At 38.4% G+C, this 23,751-nt stretch overlaps 1 protein-coding gene across 12 annotated transcripts in view; it reads left to right on the top strand.

Annotated features, from left to right (window-relative positions):
- MTRF1 (mitochondrial translation release factor 1) overlaps positions 1 to 23,751 on the top strand; it is a 56,174-nt gene that overhangs the window by 6,143 nt on the left and 26,280 nt on the right. For 11 of the 12 annotated variants that reach the window (XR_012010076.1, XR_012010075.1, XM_072782905.1 and 8 more), the window contains exons 3-7: positions 1,691 to 1,782; positions 3,195 to 3,276; positions 3,478 to 3,585; positions 14,251 to 14,423; positions 21,116 to 21,233. Coding sequence is in view for 10 of the 12 variants with exons in the window: in XM_072782905.1 (XP_072639006.1) it covers positions 1,691 to 1,782; positions 3,195 to 3,276; positions 3,478 to 3,585; positions 14,251 to 14,423; positions 21,116 to 21,233 (573 nt within the window). In the remaining 2 variants the exon portion in view is untranslated. Of the gene's footprint in view, positions 1 to 271; positions 349 to 1,690; positions 1,783 to 3,194; positions 3,277 to 3,477; positions 3,586 to 14,250; positions 14,424 to 21,115; positions 21,234 to 23,751 lie in introns of all 12 variants that reach the window. The other variant, XM_072782909.1, reaches the window with a different exon arrangement.

Here is a 23,751-nt window from a genome sequence, read left to right as displayed (position 1 = left end):
GCAAATTAGTTTTTTCTGACACCTTTGACCCAACAGGTATGGAGTCAGGTCAGCCTAGTTTCCATTTGTGGCAGAACTGCATAATGCAGGGCCACCAGTGATATTACAGTTCTGCCACAGATGATCCATAATTAGAATTAGTTCAGATGGTGTCTGTCCAGGAAACCTTCCTCCAGTGCTGAAGTCTGGCATAGACGCCCCCTCCTTTATGCCTCCATAGCATTGCCCTATCATATATTATAATTGTGTGTACATGTCTCTTTCCCACCAGACTGAGCCAGTTGGGGCCTGGAACCATGTTTTATTCATCCTTGTGTCCCCAACAACTAGCAGAGTATCTGGCACATAGTAAGTGTTAAATGTTGAAAGCTGGAATGATGGGATGCCTGGGTGGCTCAGCGTTTGAGCGTCTGCCTTTGGCTCAGGGCGCGATCCCAGAGTGCTGGGATTGAGTCCCACATAGGGCTCCCTGCATGGAGCCTGCTTCTCTCTCTGCCTGGGTCTCTGCCTCTCTCTCTGTGTGTCTCTTGAGAGTATATAAATAAAATCTAGAAAGAAAGAAAGAAAGAAAGAAAGAAAGAAAGAAAAGAAAAGAAAGAAAAGAAAGAAAAGAAAGAAAAGAAAGAAAAGAAAGAAAAGAAAGAAAAGAAAGAAAGGAAAGAAAGAAGAAAAGAAAGAGAGAGAGAAAGGAAGAAAAGGAAGGAAGGAAAGGAAGAAAAGAAAGGAAAAAAAGAAAGGAAAAGAAAAGAAAAAAGAAAAGCAACCAAGCTTGAGTGAGGCATGGAATCATACCAGATTCAGATTTTAATGACTTCCATGACTAGGGAAGAAGTTTCAAGAGCCTTCTGTTTTATTTATTTTATTTTATTTTTTTTGAGCCTTCTGTTTTATAATTATGATTTTTCATTTCTGTTTTCTTCTTTACTATTAAGCAAACATTTCTACATAACGTTGCAAGTATCACCGTTAACAAATAGAGTCTAGGTATCTAGAGCAATGGAGTCAAAGGTTCCAAGATCTACTGTCTCTCATTGTTAGCTTTTCAAATTGGAGTTCCATGATTTAACTTTCTGTTTTTGAAATGATGTGAAAAGGACCACTGTTTCCATAAAGGAAAGGCTACAAAGATGTTTTGTTTGACCTATGGGGTGTTTTTAAAAAGTGTTTACTAGGAAAAAATAAAAAATAAAAAATAAAAAATAAAATAAATAAAAAGTGTTTACTAGGTATAAATATTCAAGAGATTTCAAAATTTTAGGAGGTCTTATTTCTGACTTTGAAAAAAATGGAGGTGCCAGCCATGCTGGATTACGCAGAACATGCTGAGTAATGACTGCTACCTTTAAGACAAGAAGTGGTCACTCCAGTTTACTCCAAAACTTGCCTTATTTGGGTTTATATTTAATTAACCAGTCCTTTTTCAAACTTGTTTTATTAATCATTGGTTTCTAATCAGCTCTAGACATTCAAACCATAAACTCTTTGGGGCAATGATCATACTTCTTTGCACACTGAGTTCTTTAGACATATTTTACAAGTTCTTATTAATTGATATTCTCTATTAGAACTGTTCTTTTGTATAATCCCTCCTTCACAACTGAAAGAAAACTTAGTAGGCAGAGATTATGTACCTATTTAAGAGTTTCTCTGTAAGTATTTAAAAACATTCATCAGTTTTGCTGCTTTGTAGGTCTAAGTAAACAAGATGAAAAGCAGTTACAAGAACTCGCATTGGAAGAGAGGCAAACCATTGCTGAAAAAATCAATGTGTTGTACAGTGAGGTACGTTTTAGGAGGTAAACTACTTGATTGTGTTAATATAGAAGAATATTGTTTTGCTAGGCTATACTTTGGTGTTCAAAGTACTTTCCAAACACCAGTTTATTAAGTCTTCTTTTATGATAAATGATTACGCTGGGATTAGTTGGTAATTTGCTACAGATCAAGACTGAAGCTATTGGGATGCCAGAGACCAAAACATTGCCTTCCCCTCACCACCCCCACCCTACCTCCATGAGCAACTCTATTTCAAAGCTATTAACTTGCCAGGCAGGGAGACAGATGCTGGTAAGGAAATTTAGTTCACCAAGAGGAAGAATCCGTGGTTTTTAAGGCTTAGAAAAGGAGAGTAGTTCGTAGTGACTGTGTTCATTACGGATTGAAAATTTGCTTTCTGGATAGAATAGAATGAATCCAACCAAGGTATAGACACAGTTGGTTCACACAAATCTTTAGCTCCTTGTAGTTCAATGGATGATTTGTCTGAAAGAATGAAAAACACGGAGCTGTATAGCATCTCCCCTTCCGTCCTATTGGCCATCCTCCTGCCTTCAGTCTCCCTACTCGGGGGGTCCATAGATGGCCTCGTTGAAGGGAATGAAGTAGAGGTATCAGTTACTGTTATCTCTAACCAGCAAGTCAAAGGCAGAAGTAGGGTGACATTCTTGGTCAGATATTTTCTCCCACAGATGGTCGTTTCTAGCAGAAATGGAGTATTTAAAAGGGCAGTAGGGAGAGTCATGACACGTAGGAACTTTTAGTCTGACTTGAAAGACTTTTTAGTAATAAATCAAAAATAAAATTGCTTCCCTTTTCTCCTTTAGAGGGAAGCTAGTCACTTTCCTTATTAGGAATCCTTTGTTTTCTTGTCACAGTTCAGAAACTATTTGGGCCTTATCCTGGGAGTCCTCAATATACTCTTTAAGCAGAACAGCTCTACTGAGAACACAGGGCATGACCTGGGGGCCACTGTCCTCTGTGGCAGGAGAGAATACACAATCATATGTAAAGAGTCCTCATTTTCTCCAAGTGAAGACTTTCAAAGCTTTACTTCATTCATTAGATGAAAGAAGCTACTGTTCAGAACTAATAAGAGGCAAAATCTGAAAAAAAAAAATTTGAATGGAGCACTCTAGACTTTGATCTAAACTTGGGCATTTTAGAAATTAAGATAATCTGATAGCATTGTGGAAAGTACCCTGACAAGTAACTCCATTGTTACCATGAATTGATCACTTATTTTGGGTCTAATGCAGTCTACTTATTATAGTATTTAATGACTAGACCTCATTGGGATGCTAGATGATTTTGTTAAATTTTTCTTTAATGTTTGCAGGTCTTTTATCTAAAATCAAGCAATAGTATACAATGGAAAATATACACAGAAATGCTGATATTTTTTTTTCCTTTTTCAGCTCTTCCAGAGTCTAGTGCCAAAGGAGAAATATGACAAAAATGATGTTATTATAGAGGTGACATCTGGAAGAACTACTGGAGGTCAGTTAAATAATTTTATTGTAAATGATCCAAAAAGTAAACACTTAAGTTTTGCCTTGGTTTGACACACTGTAACTTCAAAAGTCCATTAAATGTTTTTCACTATGGAAACAGTTACTCCTTATTTCCCAAGGGGCCTATACGTAAGAATGGCTCTCTTAAAAAATCTGTGCTAACTGAATATTTTTTGTATTTTTTTAGGTGATATCTGCCAGCAGTTTACCCGGGAAATATTTGATATGTATCAGAATTATTCAAGCTATAAAAACTGGAAATTTGAACTTCTGAATTATACACCAGCTGATTATGGTAGGTGTATTTGATGATTTTGTCCATAGATGATACTGAAAATTATTTTACCTCTGATCTTGATTAGAGAACCCTGTTGTCCCATTTGTAAAAACGTTTTATCTGTATCTACTAAATGCTGTGATACAGGCCCATCAATCTCAGCAGCTTTTCCGTGGTAGAGGTCTTACCTGGGAGAACAGAGTGGGAGATAGTGAAGGAAGGAATGTTTGAATTAGAGAAAATTTCCCTGGGGAGGCTATATGTATTAAGGTTTTTATTCTAAAGAACTTTATCATTTATGTGATACAATCTGAAAGTATTATCAATTAGACTGAGTGGCTATGATAGATTTTTTTTTTTTTAACTTCTTAAAATTTTTTTAGAGAGAAAGAAAGTGGGGTGGGGAGGGGCAGAGGGAAAGGGAGAGAAAATCTCTGGCAGACTCCACGCTCAGCACAGAGCCCAATGCAGGGCTCAGTCTCATGACCCTGAGATCACGATCTGAGCTGAAATCAAGTAGTGGACATTTAATTGACTGAGCCACCCAGGTACCCCTAACTTCTTAAATTTTTATAATCTCAACAGCTAAGTGCTCATAACAGAATAATCTTTCCAAGGACCTGGTCTGCCAGTGTTTTTGCCTTACTGCCTCTCCTCATCACTCTGCCAAATCCATTGAAATTATTCTTTGTAAAGGATTCTAAGTGTCTGAACTTTCTAAAAGCTCTCTTTTGAATATATTTCATCTATCTTATATTATTGTAATGTTGACGTTAAAAATATCTTCCCCCAGGGCTCCCAAGTGGTTCAGTCTGTTAAGCAACCGACTCTTGATTTCGGCTCAGGTCCTGATCCCAGGGTCTTGAGATCAAACTCTGCCTCAGGCTTTGCACTCAGTAGGGAGTCTGCTTCTCTTCCTTTCCCTCTGGCCTTTCCCCTGGACACTCTTGTGCTTAAGCTCTCTCTCTCTCTTTCTCTTTCTAAAATAAATAAATAGGGATGCCTGGGTGGCTCAGCAGTTGAGTATCTGCCTTCAGCCCAGGTCATGATCCTGGAGTCCCAGGATCCAGTCCCACATCGGGCTCCCTTCATGGAGCCTGCTTCTCCTTCTTTTTGTGTCTCTGCCCCTCTCTTTCTCTGTGTCTCTCATGAATAAATAAATAAAATCTTATTAAAAATAAAAAATAAATAAACAAATAAGTAAATCTTTAAAAAAACTTTTCCCTATTTCATATTATCTCATAAAAATTTTTCTCACGTTTTTATTCTCTTGACTTGTTTATTTCATTGCCCTTATTAGCTTTTTTTTCTACTTTTCCTTTTAGCATCATGTTTGAGTTCTCTGACTTTGCATCTACTGTCCTTTTTTTTTTTAATGTGTTTAATTTTTATGGAAATGCAGAAAAAGCTAATCATTTGTCTTTATTTTTAAGACACCACTCTAGTTGGGCTGATAAAAACTTACACAATATAAATAACAGCAAACAGTACAAGTCCTTAAACTTTTTTAAAAAATATTTATTTATTTATTTGGGAGAGGGAGAGAGAATAGGCAGGGTGAGGGACAGAGGGAGAGGGAGAGGGAGAATCCCAAGCAGACTCCCTGCTGAATGTGGAGCCTGACACAGGGCTTGATCCCAGGACCCTGAGATCATGACCTGGGCTGAAATCAACAGTCGGATGCTCAATTGACTGAGCCACTCAGGTGCCCCTAGTCATTAAACTTTTAAATACTCAATTATTTTAAATCATAACATCTGATAGGAATTCTTCCCCCCCCCCATTCTTTTAAGCCATATGAAAATTCTTATTGCCTTGGCTATGCATTGATACCCAATCATAAAGTGATAAAAGTGGGGAAGGAGGATTAAAGTAAGTTAAATAATAGAGGAAAATAAAAACCAGTAGCTAGAAATAAATAAGTTATGCTTGGTACAGATTTTAAATATAGTCAGTGGTCAGGAAAGGTGAATTGAGAGCAGAGGGAACAACCAGAGCAAGCACGTGGTGGTGGGAAAGATCACGGTGTATGTGTATGTGTGTGCATGTGTGTAGAACAGTGAGGAAACCAGTTTACCCGGAGCATATTTGTAATGGGGAGACATAGTAAAAGGTGAAAGATTGGGTGCCTGAGTGGCTCAGTCATCTTAGCGTCTGCCTTCAGCTCAGGTCTTGATCCCAGGGTCCTGGGATGGAGGCCCCCATCTGGCTCCCTACTCAGTGTGGAAGCTGCTTCTCCTTCTCCCTCTGCTCCTCTCCCCTGCTCATGCTGTCTCTCTCAAATAAATAAATAAAATCTTTGGAAAGACTGATACAATCTGGAGAGAAGCTAGAGTATGTGATGGGAAGACATAGGAAATGAGTGCGAGGGGGTAGAATCTGAACAGCCTTGAAAGCTGAACAGGCCTTGATTGTTGGGGCTAGAGAGCTGTTGAAGATTCTATCAGTAAGCATATGATTTGGAGGCACCTAGGTAGTGTAGTTGGTTAAGCATCCAACTCTTTATTTTAGCTCAGGTCATGATCTCAGGGTTGTAAAATTGAGACCTACATTAGGCTTGCACTCAGTGCAGAGTCTGCTTAAGACTCTCTCCCTCTAGCCCCCTCCCCCTGCTCTCACTTAACTCTCAAATGAATGAATGAATGAACGAATAAATAAATAAATGTGGATTTTAAGGGAAAAGAGGGGAACTGAAAAACTGGGAAAAACTAGAGAGGGAGACAAACCACGAAAGACTTCTAACTCTGGGAAGCAAACAAAGGGTTGTGGAAGGGGAGGTGGGCGGGAGGATGGGGTAACTGGGTGACGGTGATGAGCCCTGAGGAGGGTACTTGATGGGGTGAGGACTGGGATATTACACTATATGTTGGCAAATTGAATTTAAGGTTTTAAAATGTAAAAAAAAAAAAAAAAAAAATTAAAAATTAAAATAAGCACGTGGTTTGATAAATATATATCTTGAGATTATTTATACAGCAGTGTGCAGGAAGGATCAAGAGGCTAGATTTAAGGCAAACTGTAGAGAGGTTATTAGGGCAACTCAGGTGTAACTAAGGCTTAGACCTGGCAGTAGACATGTGACAGACCTTCAAAGGAAGAACAGACAATAGAGGGGCTAGTGCTTGCCACTGTGTCCCTGCGTGCAGTGTAGATGAATTGATCTTCCCAGCCATCTGAGATGGGTAATATGAATTGCATTTTAAAGATCAAGAGCTAGGCTCAGACCAGTAAGTAACCAATCCAAGATCACACGTAAGTAATGGCATACTTAAGTTTGCCAAATCCAGAGCCACACTACATCCCAGTAAATTATTCTGACACAAACAAGATGAGCCAGAGAGATTCTAATCTTCTGAGCCATAAAAACTGCAATATTCATTCAAGTTTGAAACCTGAACCTATTTGGGAAAAATAATGATAAGTTGGTTTTGAATTATTATTAAGTCTGTGGTTATGTGAACACCCATCTAGAAATATCCAGTAAATGCTGAAGTTGTATAGGCAGAGCTTTGGTGAGAGCACAGAATCAAGGAGAGAGATTCGATAGCTGTTGGCACAGAGGTAATGCTTGACGCTGAGAGAATATGTAAGGAAAAGTCTATGGAGAGGGAACATCCGGGGCACCAAACCTTTGGGAATGGCCGCATTTAGAAAGATTGACTAGTTGGCAAAAGAAATAGAGGGATCAGATAAACAGAAATAGGATCAGGACAGTGTAATGTTATGGAAGCTAGAGATGAGAGCGTTTCAAGGAGAATATAATCAAGAACGGCAGCATTTTGAGGCATCTGGCTAGCTCAGTTGGTGGAGAACGTGACTCTTGATCTCAGGGTTATAGGTTTGAGCCCCACGTTGGGTATAGAGATTACTTAAAAAATAAAAATAAAATCTTTAGAAACAGCAGCATAATAAAAGAGAATAGTACAGATGTCAGCAGTGACTTCTCATATATATATTTTGAATCCAGTTTTTAAGAATGAAAGATGAACTCAGTAATTAACAGGAAGAGAGATTCTGTTCCAGGGATATAGAGCAACTTAAACAATCCCTAGACCATGGGTAGGAAACCTTTTTAGATTCACACAGCACTAAAAGCTAAGGTTGAAAAGAAACATCCTTTCATGCAAATATTCATGCACCAAGTGACTTAAAGCCTTGTGGTTTTGTGATTGTAGGTACAGTACTCAATCATTCCACGAATAGTCCAGCTAGGTGATTACGATAGTTTTTGTGGAAGTGGTGGAGGGTGATAGCTCTGGATATGTAGTGTGGGTCTGACACTGTGTTACTGTGTTATTCTGTATATTTGATAAATCGAAACATCTTCCAAGTTAAAAGAATTCTATGAAATACTATAATTATGTTTTGTTATTCTCTGCTTGCCAGTTAAATTCGGGGAAAGGTCACTTAGAGTAATGTGATGGTTAATTTTATGTGTCCAGAAGACATACTTTTTACCACAACGGTGAGGAATAAATGTGTAAGGGGGAGCCCTGGCATCCTCGACGAGCTCTGTAATTGCTCTTCTTTGTAGGCCAGACTTTACAGTAGGAAGTCTGGGAACTGAATTGGAAAACCTAAATGCAATGGGAATAATTGGATTTCAGGGTGGAAGGGGTCAAGTGGTAGTATTCACCAGCCAAAGGTGAGGTGCGTGTGGGTGCTGTAATGACACCAGAGTCAAAGCAGCAATCAGAGTAGTATGACTTGTGCAGGCCTATGGCATTGGCTAGTTAATCGTGGTATCCCTGGAAGTAAAATAGAGAGAAAGCCTAGTAAGTTTTTACTTGATCTGCATGAGCAGAAAAGTTCAAGATCAAACGAACAGAAATGTAACTTTAGTCATAAAAATGAGTCATGGCCCCTCAATCAGCCCTCAGACTTGGGCCAGTTTATAGGCCCAAACCCCTTGAATAAAGGGGAGGTTGGGTCCCCTTGAGGAAGGACCTCAGTATATTGCCAGATATTTATACTGTTAAGCTCTCTCCCAAAAGGGATCTGTGGTCTTTTCCCAGGGTAACTGTGCCTTGGAGAAATGGAAATAACCAGGTTTTACAGGGACTACTGGACACTGGTTCTGAACTGATACTAATTCCCAGAGACCCAAAACATCTCTGTGACCATCAGTTAGAGAAGGGGCTTGTGGAGGTCAGGTGGTCCAGAGAGTTTTAGCTCACGTCCCTCTCATCGTGACCCAGTGGTGGTTTCCTTAGTTCTGTAAACATAATTGGAACAGATGTACTCAGCAGCTGGCAAAGTCCCCATGTTATTTTCCTGACCTGTGAAGTGAGGATTATTACGGTGGGAAAGGCCAAGCAGAAGCTCCTAGAACTGCCTCTACCTAGGAAAATAGTAAACCTGGAGAGATGGCAGAGATAAATGCCACCATCTAGGACTTGAAGGATACAAGATTAGTGATTCCTACCACATCTCCTTTGTTTATTTAGCCTATAAAGAAGGTAGATGGATCTCAGTGAATGACAGTGGGTTATTATTAGCTTAACCAACCAGGGATTCTAATTATAGCTGCTGTACAGATGTGGTTTCATTGCTTGAGCAAATTCATACCCCCTGGTAGCTGGTATGCAGTTGTTGATCTCACAGATGCTTTTTTTTTTCTTCCATACCTGTCAATAAACAATTTCATTTTTCGTATCATCTGACCCCTAAATGTTTGTCTGCTTCTTTATCTGGTATTCAGGAGATTAACAGTAATCTGTTCTGCTGGAGGAAGACCAGCTGTGTTGGACTTATTAAGAGACAGAAAGTCAATCTCTGATAAGTTACTTTCCTAAGGCATTTTTTAGAGTCATGTAAAACTATCCTAATTTTTGTCCACCATGTTGACTTTATTATTTTTTTTCTCAAAGATTGATTTATTTGAGAGAGAGAGAACGAGTACATGTGAGTGAGAGGAAGGGCAGAAGGAGGGGGGAAGACTCCCCCATGAGCTCAGAGCCTGACACAGGGCTCAGTCTCACGACCCATAAGATCATGACCTGAGCCAAAACCAAGAGTCAGACACTCAACCTACTGAGCCACCTAGGTGCCCCCACCATGCTGACTTTAGGAACATGGTGGGTTAGATCTGACATCATAGCACTGAGTCTTCATTAGAAGCATATGAGGAATATGGCAAGCAACAGTGGCAGCATAAATAACTTGAGGAAATGAAGTTTGAGTTAAGGATTTTATAAGCAGCAAAACTGACTTATGAGTATAAGGGTACAAACTTATCATATGCAAAAATTCACTTTTTCCCATGATCCCTTTCTGAGAAATCTATTAGAAAACAAACCTTTAGACAGCTAAAATATGAAGTATCACCATAAGGAGTAGAGGTGAGCATGAAATATGTGGCTACCTGTGGAACTAGGTCTATTTGAAGGCTAAAAAGGAAAGAATACAGTATGTACGAACTCTAAGATCTGATCGTATAGATAGAGTACAACCATTTGAAAAATGGAGGAAGGGGATCCCTGGGTGGCGCAGCGGTTTGGCGCCTGCCTTTGGCCCAGGGCGCGATCCTGGAGACCCGGGATCGAATCCCACATCGGGCTCCCGGTGCAAGGAGCCTGCTTCTCCTTCTGCCTATGTCTCTGCCTCTCTCTCTCTGTGACTATCATAAATAAATAAAAATTTAGGGATCCCTGGGTGGCGCAGCGGTTTGGCGCCTGCCTTTGGCCCAGGGCGCGATCCTGGAGACCCGGGATCGAATCCCACGTCAGGCTCCCGGTGCATGGAGCCTGCTTCTCCCTCTGCCTGTGTCTCTGCCTCTCTCTCTCTCTCTGTGTGACTATCATAAATAAATAAATTAATTAATTAAAAAAAAAAATTTAAAAAAAAAGAAAAAAGAAAAATGGAGGAAGAATGTATGCAAAAGGAAGAGCATATGCAAAAAAAGTCTTAATTTTTTCATAATCATGTTGTGGCAGACCTAGTATTATTATTCTGAGACTCTTTAGGTGCACTGTGGGATAAAATAGATGAGTAGTTATGAGATACTCCAATAGTAATATCTTCTCTGTCATTGAGAACCAAGATTCTTGGTATGGAAGACAAGAGTGACAGAGAAGAGGCTGTCATCTTGAATTTACACTGGAAATATCAAATGTCAAGAACTGCAAATGGTCTGAGATTTTACCCTGCTTTCAGGCTAACAAGTTAGCTTGCCATTGTTTCAGGGGTCAGATATGGAGGACAGTTTATTACTCATAGCAGCAGTAACCAGAATATCAGCATTTTTGTGCTGGTTTCATGAGCCCCAGGTTCTACAAGGCAACTTGAAGGCCAGATGATACCTGCCTATGCAGTAGGTTTTATTGGAACTCTGAGCTTAGGGATCTCAAGTCTTTTTTTTTTTTTTTTTTTTTAGGAAAAAAATTTTTAAAAAAAATTTAGGAGAGCATGCACAAGCAGGGAAGGGGCAGAGGGAGAGAAAGAGAGAGAATCTCAAGCAGACTCCGCACTGAGCTTGGAGCCCATTGCAGGGCCCGATCTCACAACCCTGAGATCATGACCTGAACTGAAACCAAGAGTTGAACACTTAACCGGCTGAGTCACCCAGGTGCCCCTTGAATCTTCTTAAAGTAAGCATGCTTACCGATTGCTCTAGAAGGAGACGCTCTCTTTATCTTCTAAGGCCATAAGCAAACAATTCCTTTGTCATGGAGGAAGATGTACTTCCAAAGCTGTTCAATATACAAACTCTCTTTAAAATATATTCTGGAACAAGAAGGCAGACAGAGCCTTATTTGGAAGATGTGCAGAAATGCAAGAAACTGATAGAGTTTTCTCCCAACATCAGTATGAACTCATGAGGTATTTCCTATCTGTCCTCCTCAAAGGCCTGGAAACAATGACCAATCAAGTAGTGATGAGCATCCCTAGTGCCCAAATATTAAAAATTTTGAAGTATTGGGGTGCCTGGATGGCTCAGTCAGTTAAGCATTCCACATTTGATTCAACTCAGATCATGATCAAGCCCTGTGAAGGGGTATGGAGCCTGCTTAAGATTCTCTCTCTTCCTCTCTCTCTGCCCCTCCCTCTACTCCTCTCCCTCTTTCTCTCAAAAAAAAAAAATATATATATATATATTATTTTTCTCGGAAAGGAATCAAGGCTTCTTGGAGAGCTCACTGATTCCAGGTCTGGGGCAGAAAAGTTCAGGATAATCCTGGAACATTTCATTATACCATAACAAGCATGTAAAAAAGAACTCAGAAATTAACTTGAAGAGGCTCCTGCTGGCCAAAGATGGACAAGTTGAGCTTCAATAATAATAAACGCAATAGATTTATTTATTTATTTATTTATTTATTTATTTATTTATTTATTTATTTATTTATTTAAAAAAATTTTATTTATTTATTCATGAGAGACACACAGAGAGAGAGGCAGAGACACAGGCAGAGGGAGAAGCAGGCTTCATGCAGGGAGCTCGACGTGGGACTCGATCCCGGGACTCCAGGATCATGCCCTGGGCCAAAGGCAGGCGCCAAACCACTGAGCCACCCAGGGATCCCTAATTGCAATAGATTTAAATGTGTTCAACGTTTTCAAATCCTTGAATTAATAATGATATTTTAAAAATAATTAGTCATCTTCAGATGATTAAAGTAACCCTTATTTATTATATTACAAAATACATACATTGGTAAAATTGTAAAGGAACAGAATCATACATTTATCCTGCCTTTCCTATATAACTCTGGCACAGGGTAATCACCTAGTAGACAAGAGGAAATGTGTCTTTATAAGTGTATTTTATCTAATAATAAGTGACAAAGAAATTACAGAGTTAGACTATCACTATTTTATAACCCCCATGATGCATTAAACATCAAAGGCTGCCAAAACCATAAAAAGACAGAAAACAGGGCAGCCTGGGTGGCTCAGCGGTTTAGCACCGCCTTTAGCCCAGGGCGTGACCCTGGAGACCTGGGATCAAGTCCCACATGGGCTCCCTGTATGGAGCCTGCTTCTCCCTCTGCCTGTGTCTCTCCCTCTCTCTCTCTCTCTCTCTGTGTGTGTGTGCTCATGAATAAATAAAAAAAATAAAAAATAAAAGAAAGAAAGAAAACAGTCATTATGTGCCTCCTATAGTCTTGCCAAGGAGCTCAAGCTGGTGTCTGATCTGGTCTCTGGATCCATCTGCCAGATTGTAGCTGGTACAGAGGACAGAAAAAGTTGAATTAATTGTACCAAGAGTTTGCAGTCTGCAAATTCATACTGTGGGAAATTTTACAAGTCAACAGTCCAGGTTTCTCACAAGAGAATTTGTAGGCAACAACAACCAAAAATGGATGGTGAATGTATAGATTAAGGGACACCTGTGTGGCTCAGCAGTTAAGCGTCTGCCTTCGGCCTAGGGCATGATCCCGGGATCGAGTCCCACATCAGGCTTCCTGCATGAAGCCTGCTTCTCCCTCTGCCTGTGTCTCTACCTCTCTCTGTGTTTGTCATAATAAATAAATAAAATGTTTTTTAAAAATGTATAGATTAAGAGATTTAAGAAACATTAAACTTTACAGGGCACCTGGTTGACTCAGTTGGAAGTGCATGTGACTCTTGGTTTTGGGGTCATGAGTTCAAGCCTCACATGGGGTATAGAAATTACTAAAAAATAAATAAATTTTAAAAAAAGGACGTCAAACTTTTTTAAATGGATGAGACTAAACTAGCACGTTTAGGTAATAAAATTATAGTAAAGGAGTAAAAGGATCATAGTTACTCATGAGAAGGGATTGTAACTGTGAAGGGGCACATGGAGAACTTTTGAGTGACTGGCAGAGTTCTTGATCTTGTGGTCATTAAACCACTTAAATCACCATTCAGGTGATTTTTTTTAATGTCCATATAATATTTTATAATTAAAAGGTTTTTTAAAAAACATACTTGATAAGAAGACACTAGCCTAGGGACGCCAGGTGGCTCAGCGGTTGAGCGTCAGCCTTTGGCTTAGGGCATGATCCTGGGGTCCCAGGATCAAATCCCACATCCAGCTCCCTCCATGAAGCCTGCTTCTCCCTCTGTCTGTGTCTCTGCCTCTCTCTGTGTGTGTGTCTCTCATGAATAAATAAATAAAATCTTTAAAGATAATAATGATAAAGGATCAGATAGCAAATATTTAAAAAAAAGAGAGAGAGAGACCAGTCTAGGTATTAAGATTGTTTTGTGCTCATCTTCACATTCTACAGATAAGCAAGAACTAAATTTCCATAGATTCTTGAAAACTTGGGAGGACCTATAGAATTACCCATCACTATTAAATTGTCATGTTATTGAGCATTCTTTTATATGCACCGTATAGCCTAAGTTTATGTTGGGTAGTTCAATGTAGAAAATGGCCTACTATATATTTTTTTGGAAGTATTTTTATAAAAGTAAAAATTGGTGATTACAGAAGATTTAGAAACGAAAAAAGTATAAAAAGTAAAATAAAATAACGTTGTTATTGTATTCCCTAGAGATAAGCATAAATAATGTTTGGTTTAATATTTTAAACCAAAAATATTTCCTTTATATTTAAATACATTGACATTGGAAAAATACAGTTTTGTACCTACTTTATGTTCTCATTTTTGTCTCTCTATTTGCACTCAGGCCTGAGATTAAAGGCATTTAAGATCCAGATCCCTTTCAAAGTAGAATTTATTAACATTTTGGACTCTATGTTTCTAGGTGGACTGCATCATGCAGCTGCCCGAATTTCTGGTGACAATGTCTACAAGCATCTGAAGTATGAAGGTGGGGTTCACCGAGTCCAGCGAATCCCTGAGGTGGGCCTGTCAGCACGGATGCAGCGCATTCACACAGGAACCATGTCGGTTATTGTCCTCCCACAACCAGATGAGGTAACCTCACCCAGAGGCATTGAAAACTTACTCTGACTTAATGGGTTTTGTGCTGAGAAAGCTTAGCTTCTAGCAAACTGTGATTTTCGGGGTTACATGTTAAACTTTGCAGTCTCTATTGGGAAATCCTTAACTCTTCCCCAGATGAAGTTGTCCTCCTTATGCCTAAGATGTTTTGTTTTGTTTATTTAAATAGAAGACAATTCTCTTCAAAAAACAGAATTCGCGAAGGTTTTTAAATGTTGTTGCTTAAGTTTCATTTTAAGAAAAATATGATTTCCACAGATAATATGTTGAGATCAGTGATACAGGGTCTATATCTTATTAGTTGAATACAGCTGTATTGCCTATATTTTTTTCCCTGACTTTTAAAAATTTTATTTTAAACATACAGAAAATTGAAAGAATACCACAATAAAAACTTTCATAACCTTCACCTACGGTCAACACCTGTTTACATTTTGCCACATTTACAGAATTCCTATATGTATGTGTGCATATACATTTTTTTAAACTATATTATTTATATAATATAGCAGACACTGTGAGACTTTATCCCTAAATCTTCAACTTAACATCTCCTCTAAGAATAGAACATTCTTCTACCTAAAACAATACTATTATCTGTCCATTGATTGATGAACGGATAAAGAGGCTGTGTATATACATGATGGAATACTATTGAGCCATCAAAAAGAATGGAATCTTGCCATTTGCAATGACATGGATGGAGCTGGAGAGTATTAAGCTAAGCAAAATAAGTCAGAGAAAGACCATCTGATCTCACTCATAAATGGAATTTAAGAAACAAAACAGATAAACATGGGGAGAAAAAAGAAAGAGGCAAACCGTAAAAGAAACTCTTAATTGTAGAGAACAAACAGGTTGCTGGAGGGGACATGGTGGGGGGGTTGCTAAATGGGTGATGAGCATTAAGGAAGGCACTTGTTGGGATGAGCACTGGGTGTTGTATATAGGTGATGTAGATTAAATTCTACTACTGAAACTAGTATTGCACTATGTTAACTGGAAATTAAAACTTAAAACATAAATAAGTAAAATGGATATAATACCTCCAACTCCATAATTTTTCTTTTTCTTTTTCTTTTTTTTTTTTTTTAGGAGGAGGGAAGGGCAGAGGGAGAGATGGAGAGAGAATCTTAAGCAGGGCCCCACACCCAACACAGAACCCAATGCAGGGCTTGATCTCACGATGCTGAGAGAGATCATGACCTGAGCAGAAATCAACAGTTAGATACTTAACCTAGTGAGCCACCCAGGTGCCCCAACCCCATAATTCTTCTGTAGGGATTAAATGAGAAACTAAGGGTTATGTACCCTTAGATTGGAGACCAATAGATTGGAGACCTTTGTATAATATCAATAATAATGAAACATTACTTGAAAAAATACCGTATCTGTGAAAATCAACCATAATTCTGTAAATTGTCTAGGAAAACCTCCTGTAGTCTGTCAACTCACAGAATACTTCTCCACTCTGTGTCAAGTTTTTTCTCCCACCAAGCAATTTCTTCAATTCTCTGTGGACACCAAGTGGGTGTTTTATAATTCAATTCATTTCTGACACTATCTACTAGGGAATAGCATCAGACCCCACAGGCTAAGAGCTTGGTCCCACAAGATTTCCTCCCTTCCCACTTTAGAGGCCAATTGAAGTCCAGGTTGTCACCTGTGCTTCTGACCAAGTGGCCATGAACTGAGAGGTTTCCACCATCCCCTCCTTGAGCTCTGTAATTTACTAAAGTGGCTCATAAAACTCAGTTACTACAAAAAATGGTTTATTACAAAAGATACAATTCAGGAATAGCCAGATGGAAGAGATAAATCAAGCAAAATACACAGGAGGTAGAGCTTCCATACCCTCTCTAGGTGCACCACCTTCCCAGCACCTCCACATGTTCATCAGCCTGAAAGATCTTTGAACTCTGCAGTCTTGGGATTTTCATGAAGGCTTCCATACATAGGCATGATTGAGGAAATCATTGAGCATTCAGGATTTATTTGACATCCAGCCCTTTATCCTTCCCCGGAAGTTGGCGTGGGGAGGGGGATGGAGCTAAAACTTTCAATCCTCTCATCCCATGGTTGGTTCCCCTGGCAATCAGCCCCCCTTGTGTAGTTATCTAGGGACTTTCCAAAAATCACCTCTTATTAACATAAACTCAAAAAGGGGTTTGTTATGAATAACAAAATACCTTTATCTCTCTTATCATAGGAAATTCCAAGGGTTTTAGGAGTTCCGTGTAGTTATTTTATAGCTTTTGTTTTTTAAATCGGGATCCCATCAAGTTTCACACATTTTTATTCATTGTTATTTATCTTTAAGTCTAGAACAGTCTCCCAACTTCTTTTTTTCTTTTTAAGATTTTATTTATCTATTTATTTGAGAGAGAGAGCACAGGTGTGCCTGTGGGGAGGAGCAGAGGAAGAGGGATAGCCACACTCTGCATGAGCATGAAGCCCCATGCAGGGCTTGATCCCATGACCCTGAGGTCATGACCTGAGCTGAAATCCAGTGTTGGGCGCTCAGCTGACTAAGCCACCCAGGCACCCTGCAGCCTTTTTTAAAAAAATATATTTATTTATTTATTTTTAAAGATTGTATTTATTCGTGAGAGACACAGAGGGAGAGGCAGAGACCCAGGCAGAGGGAGCAGCAGGCTCCTCGAGGGGAGCCGGATGTGGGACTCAATCCCAGGACTCTGGGACCGTGCCCTGAGCCAAAGGCAGACATTCATCCCACTGAGCCACCCAGGTGTCCCCCGCCCTTTTTTTTTTTTTTTTTTTTTTTTTAATGACACTAGTATTTTGAAGAATCTGGAGCCTTTGTCTTGTAGAGTGTCCCACATTCTGAATTTATTTCCTCTTGGTACTCTTTAACTTGTTCCTTTATCCCATTGCATTCAGGTCATACATTCTGAGCAAGAATACCTTATAGGTATAACTATATTCCTGTTGCATCTTATTAGAAGGCATATAATATCAGATTGACTTCTGGTGAAGATTAGTTTCCATGTGGTGACCACAAAACTATCTCCATTGTAGAAGTGTATTTTTCTCTTGACGGTTATTGAGTAATGTCTAGGTACACATAGCCTATTTCTAACAACTTTTCATCATGATCTTAATATCCATTAGTTAGATCATTTTTGCCTGAATCAGTTATTTTGTTTGGCGTGAAAGAAGGCGATTTTTCTGTCATTTCTTCTACATTTATTAACTGGCATTTTTTTCTGTCCAGAACTTTCCTCCCTATTACCTTCTCACCTCCTTCCTTCTTGCTTGCTTTTTCTTTTATTTTACCTCATCATAAACTCAATATTGTTCATCTATTGACCTCATAGATACATTTTTTTAAATTATGTGAGTTATAATCACTTGTTTTTGATGTTCAAATTTGTCCCTGATTTGGCCAGTAGTAGCCTTTATAGGGTAGTCCCTTTTGAAATGACCCCATCAGTTTATGAGCATATCCTTGCTTTCTGGTATAATTAGATATCCTAACCCACCTTTTGCCTTTCGGCCTCAGACTTGAGGTCAGATCACATTTCTTTGAGTGAGAAATGTACCCAGAAATCAAGATCTAGGTTCTAGGTGTGCTCATTATTACTAAAGTGTGCTTATATTTAGATTCTTCAGTGGACAGAGCTAGGAGATACATATGATTTTAAATCACTTTTGAAATTATTGTTACTATCAACTCAAATTTAACATTACAGGGAGGGCAGCCCAGGTGGCTCAGCGGTTTAGCACTGCCTTCAGCCCAGGGTGTGATCCTGGACACCCAGGATCGCATCCCACGTCGGGCTCCTTGCATGGAGCCTGCTTCTCCCTCTGCCTGTGTCTGTGCCTCTCTCTCTGTGTCTCTCATGAATAAATAAATAAAATCTTTAAAAAAAAAATTACAGGGAGTTTTTCTCCCCTCCCTATCTTGTATTTTTTATTTATATCTCTGCCCACTTAGAGTAGAAATTTTATTTCTTAATCACATTAATATATTTACTTTTTTTCCTTATTATATAGCATATATAAAATTGTTTTTAAATTACTTAGTAGGGACACCTGGGGGCTCATAGGTTGAGCATCTGCCTTTGGCCCAGGTGATCCTGGAATCGAGTCCCGCATCAGGCTCCCCATAGGGAGCCTGCTTCTCCCTCTGCCTATGTCTCTGCCTCTCTGTGTCTCTCATGAATAAATAAATAAATAAAATATTTTAAAAAATAAATTAATAAAATAATAAAATAAATAAAATAATAAACTACTGAGTAATGTTTAAGATTTCTGTCCTTAGAATATGGTTCACCAAGAAAGGCGTAGTCAGAGCACAATGTTCAAAGACCATCTGAAATCGTGTTTTTCTATGTGGTTATGATAGCATTATGGTAAATATTTTGATTCATATGTTCCTTTTCCTATTGAATATTAGGATTTGATTTTTCTTTCCTCTTTTACCTAATTTCATTTTTGGTGTATTAAGCATTTACGTTGTTGGGAAATCAAAACCATAGAGTTGTCTTGCTTCCTTCTTTATACTTCCACCATTCTCACTCATCCCCTTATTTTCTTTATATTCTTGAAAATTAAACTCATGTAGTAGTTTCATTTTCATAAAAGAGCAAAGTCTTATTCTCTTGACATTTAAAGTTCTCTGTATATTATTAAGTCACTGGTTCTTTGTTCAGGATTTCCCAATAGTCATTAGGTAATTTCTATAACATTTGGGGGAGAATATGACATAGAATATGCATATATTTGCTATATAACTATTTCATATACTGTAACTGCAAAAAATGGGAAGTTATTCTTCATCCCTTTAGTGTTTATTGAAATTTTGAGGTAGCCAACACTGGCATATTTTAACAAAAGCTGCATAATCTTTTTCTTCACAGTATAGTACTCATTTAGAGGAAACAAAAGAATAACCAGGTTGTATATTAGATTCAAAAACTGTTATTACTGTGCTTTATAAAGAGTCACACTTGCTGTCATTCATACAAGTGAATGGTAAATGTGAAATAAGATGTTAATTCTCCCCTGAAAAACAGTGTATTTTGTAACTATTTTTTTGTGTGTGGGTAACAAGTTACCACAAGCATAGGGTTTTAAAACAATAAGAATTTATTCTCTCACAGTTCTAGAGGTCAGGAGTCCACTCAAGGAATTGCCAGAGCTGTGCTCCCCACAAAGCTTCGGGGAGAGAATATTCCCCTATCTCTCCTAGTTTCCAGGTGTTCTTTGGCTTGAAGCTGTATGACTCTGAATGCATGTGTTCCTCTCCTCTTCTTTCTCCTCCAGCTGTCTGAGGACACTTCTCATTGGATTTAGTGCCTCACTGAGTAATCCAGGATGATCTCATCTTTTTTTCTTTTTTTTTAATATTGTATTTACTTATTTATGTAACAGAAAGAGAGTGAGCACAAGCAGGAGGAATAGCAAGCAAAGGTATAGGGAGAAGCAGGCTTCCCACCAAGCAGGGAGCTCAATCCCAGGACCCCAGATCATGACCCAAGGTGAAGGTAGACGCTTAACTGACTGAGCCACCCAGGCACCCCCAGGATGATCTCACCTTAACTCAATTACAGCTGCAAAAGCTCTTTTTCCAAATGAAGTTCTAGTGGTTAGAACATGAAAAGATCTTTTTCCAAATGAGGTTCTAGTGGTTAGAACATGAACATATCTTTTTGGACGCCTCCATTCAGTCCGTAGATCAGTGCGTGCATGCATGCACACGCGCACACACACACACACACACACATACACACACAGTAGATTCTCATTGTTCATGGTGCTTATGTTCTGTAAAGTCTCAGAAAACACGGATTTAGCAAATATTGAACCATCATTTCCCCCAGAGGATATATATGTGTGCATGTATATACATATATACCTATATATATGTTCCTATATCTATGTATATTACATAAATAATCTTAAAAATAATCCATCCAAATAAATAAATAATAAAATTTAAAAACTGCAAAATGTAGTCCATCCTGGTAGATTCTGTTTTTCTTTATTTTACAAAAAGACAATGAAGTTCAGAAGTGTTGGGTGACTTACCTGAGGCCACTTCACTAACAGATGCCAGAATTGGGGTTCACACCCCGTCCAACTAACATGAGAGCCAGAGTTTCTTGTACTATACTGCTCTACCCCTTCCTGTTTTCATTTTTGTTCACACTGAAAAACGAAAGCAAAGCATCACCTTGTTCAACATCAGCTTGGAAATGCGCACATATAGAGCAACTTGGATTTTGTGCTGCCCTGTGCATGTCTGCTAGTGACTGTGAAAATGCTGCAATGATTGATTTGGGGGATCAAATAAAGTAGGTGAATTTACAGATACAGAATCCGGGAATAAGGAGGATCAACTTTATGTATACACACACAAACACACATACAGAGAGATATTTCCTGTGCTGTGACTTTGTGGGATGATGGATAATGAAACTTGTAAGATGACATAACTCAGTGATCTCACAGCATCATAAGTCAATGTCAAAAAAATAGAACCCATTGGAATAGGGAGTTTGTTGTTCTTTCATTGGTATAAGCTATTTCTTAGTCTAATGGCTATGACTTAGAACAAGACAGCACGGTTTATTTGAAAAATCTTGAAATAAATTTAGTATTAAAGTATTGTTGAATTTACTCCATACCTTTCGTTCTAGGTAGATGTGAAGGTGGACCCCAAGGATTTGCGAATAGATACATTTCGGGCCAAAGGAGCAGGAGGACAGCATGTTAATACAACTGATAGTGCTGTCAGACTTGTCCATATCCCCACAGGTAATCAGGTCCCTTTGCTTTTGTACTTTTGACCCGGTTTTACATCATCCAAAACTGTTCAACATCGTGAAGAAAACAGTTTTGTATCAGTGTCTCGTTTTTCACAAAGACCTTTTAAAGATGACTCTGGAGTCGTGGGTCTGAGGTCCCCAATATGATCATATTCCACTTCTGTTTGGAAAAGGCACCTTTCTCAATGGATACAGTGAGAGGACCTATTCAGAGAAGCCGCCAAAGTATACTGGACAGCAGAGGTGTGCCAGCCTAAAAACAAAACTTGAAAGCAGTAGTGGACATGCCACTGCAGTGGATCTTTTGTCATCTTATAGACTGACCACTAGCTCCACTGGTCTGTGTTGTATTATTGTTGTTATTTTGAATATTGGTAATTTTGGTGTACTATGAGGTAGTTTTGTAGTCTTTACTGTGATTTTAAAATATTTCTATCATTTTTTAGATTTTAAACTAAAATGTAAGCTTTTACAATTTCTTTCCTTTTTAAAATTAATTTTTGTTATATATTAAATGAGTTTTTTGTTTGTTTTTACGATTTTATTTATTCATTCATGAGAGACACGGAGAGAGAGGCAGAGACATAGGAAGAGGGAGAAGCAGGCTTCCTGCGGGGAGCCCGATGCAGGACTCAATCCCAGGACCCCAGGATCACAACCTGAGCCAAAGGCAGATGCTTAACCACTGAGCCGTCCAGATGTCCCTATATTAAACGGTTTTAAACGCCAGTGGTAAAGTCCTGTACCAAAACCCAGCAGCTTCTTGGACCTCTTTTTACTCCCCTTCCCTATTTCCTTGACCCTAATTACCTGCAGGCAACCAATTTAAACTCTTGCTATTTTTTTCTGGTAATTACCTCGTGTTTCTAAATGATACGCAAATTGTACGCTGCTGATAACTTAGCTATAAGATCATATATATGTGTGTGTGTGTATATATATATATATATATATACTGACTTATTAGTCTAGTAGATGAAGCTTATGGCTCTCATAATATCCTCTTTTCCTAAAATATTTATGTATATTTTGGCAAAACTAATCTTTATCACTTTCATGTAAAGAGTAAGTGAATAGTGTTCACTGCTGAGCCAAGTAGCTTACAGGTATCCTCCTGCTTTTCAGAAATTCACATTAAGCCACTTCACTTTTATGAAAAACCTACGTTATACAAGTTTTCACCAACCAAAAGAAATCTAAAACAGATTTTCATTTTTACAAAAAAAAAAAAAAAAGGTAAAAAGCGAAATAGTGTTCAGCATTTATTTTGCAGCTAAGTGTTATAGAGGCTTCGAGCACTCTGTGCAGTGAGAGTGGCCCCATGAAGCTCCTTCCCCGGGAACTACACTCAGCATCTCAGCATTAAGCTACCACAGCTTTGAACTCTGTGAGCATCTGGGCTTTATCTCAGTTTATTTTCTCAATTTATTTTGTATATCCATTAGAAAGATGTGTTTTAATAACAGAGTTTTTTTGGGGGTCTGGGAATGCTCAAAAAATTTTCCGTGTAACTTAGTGATAATTGCTCTTCACTTTACAACATTTGGCCTATGAAAGATCTCATAGGAATGTTCTTCTTTCTGATAGCAGGGGAGAGACTATACTGTGATTTCATTTCTTAGGGTTAATAATTACTTCATCATTTTTATATTTGCTTACTTCTCTTTGATTCAGTCTTCCTTGTTCTTCCAGAAGTTCTGTAGAATAGAATTAACTAGATTTTCTATTGGGCTAATGCATTGTGGCACGATCTCTGATAGAGCCCTCCGTTATCGTGCTTTAGTCTGGAGCAGTTGCTCTCCAGGGCTGCAATGCAGAGGTTGTTCTGGACACTGACAGGGAATTCCTTTCCACCCTATTCTGTGCTGGAGCCTCTTATATCTTAGGTCCCATCTCATCTCTCTTAGTTTACTCCTTCATTTTAGTGAAGTCCTTCAAGTGATTTCCTGAGAAGAGATGCATGAGATGAACATATTCTGAAAATAGCTTTATTCTGATCTCCTAATTCACTGGGGATGAATACTTGGTTGGAAACCATGTCCTCTTAGAACATTTTACACTTTTGTCATTCATTATTTCTAATATTTTTAATTAAAATTTAATTTTCAGAATTTAAATTTTGAATTCACAATCCCGAGCTTAGATCAAGAGTCAGAGGCTTAACCCATTCGTTCTGTTTGTTGCCTTCAATATGGAGACTCCTGCCCTTTAGTTCTGAAATCTTTTCTTCAGTTATTTCTTATTCACTGTTTTCTTTGTTATTCCTGGAATTTCTGTTAGTCAGATGTTAGATCTCTTGGATTTACTGTTTGTCTTCTTTTATTTTCTCTCAAATTGTTCATCATTTTGGTTTTAGGTTTTTTTCCCCCAACACTTTTACTAAATTTTAAAAATTTGTTCTTTTTAAAAATATTCACAAATTCTTTATTTTCAGAATTGTCCCATTTTTATAACATCCTTTTGTTATTATTGATGCATTGTTCTTTTTTTATTCAAATATATGAATT

This window comes from Canis lupus, chromosome 17, assembly GCF_048164855.1.
Source record: "Canis lupus baileyi chromosome 17, mCanLup2.hap1, whole genome shotgun sequence".
NCBI lineage: Eukaryota > Metazoa > Chordata > Mammalia > Carnivora > Canidae > Canis > Canis lupus.
This window is presented reverse-complemented; position numbering and strand designations above follow the sequence as displayed.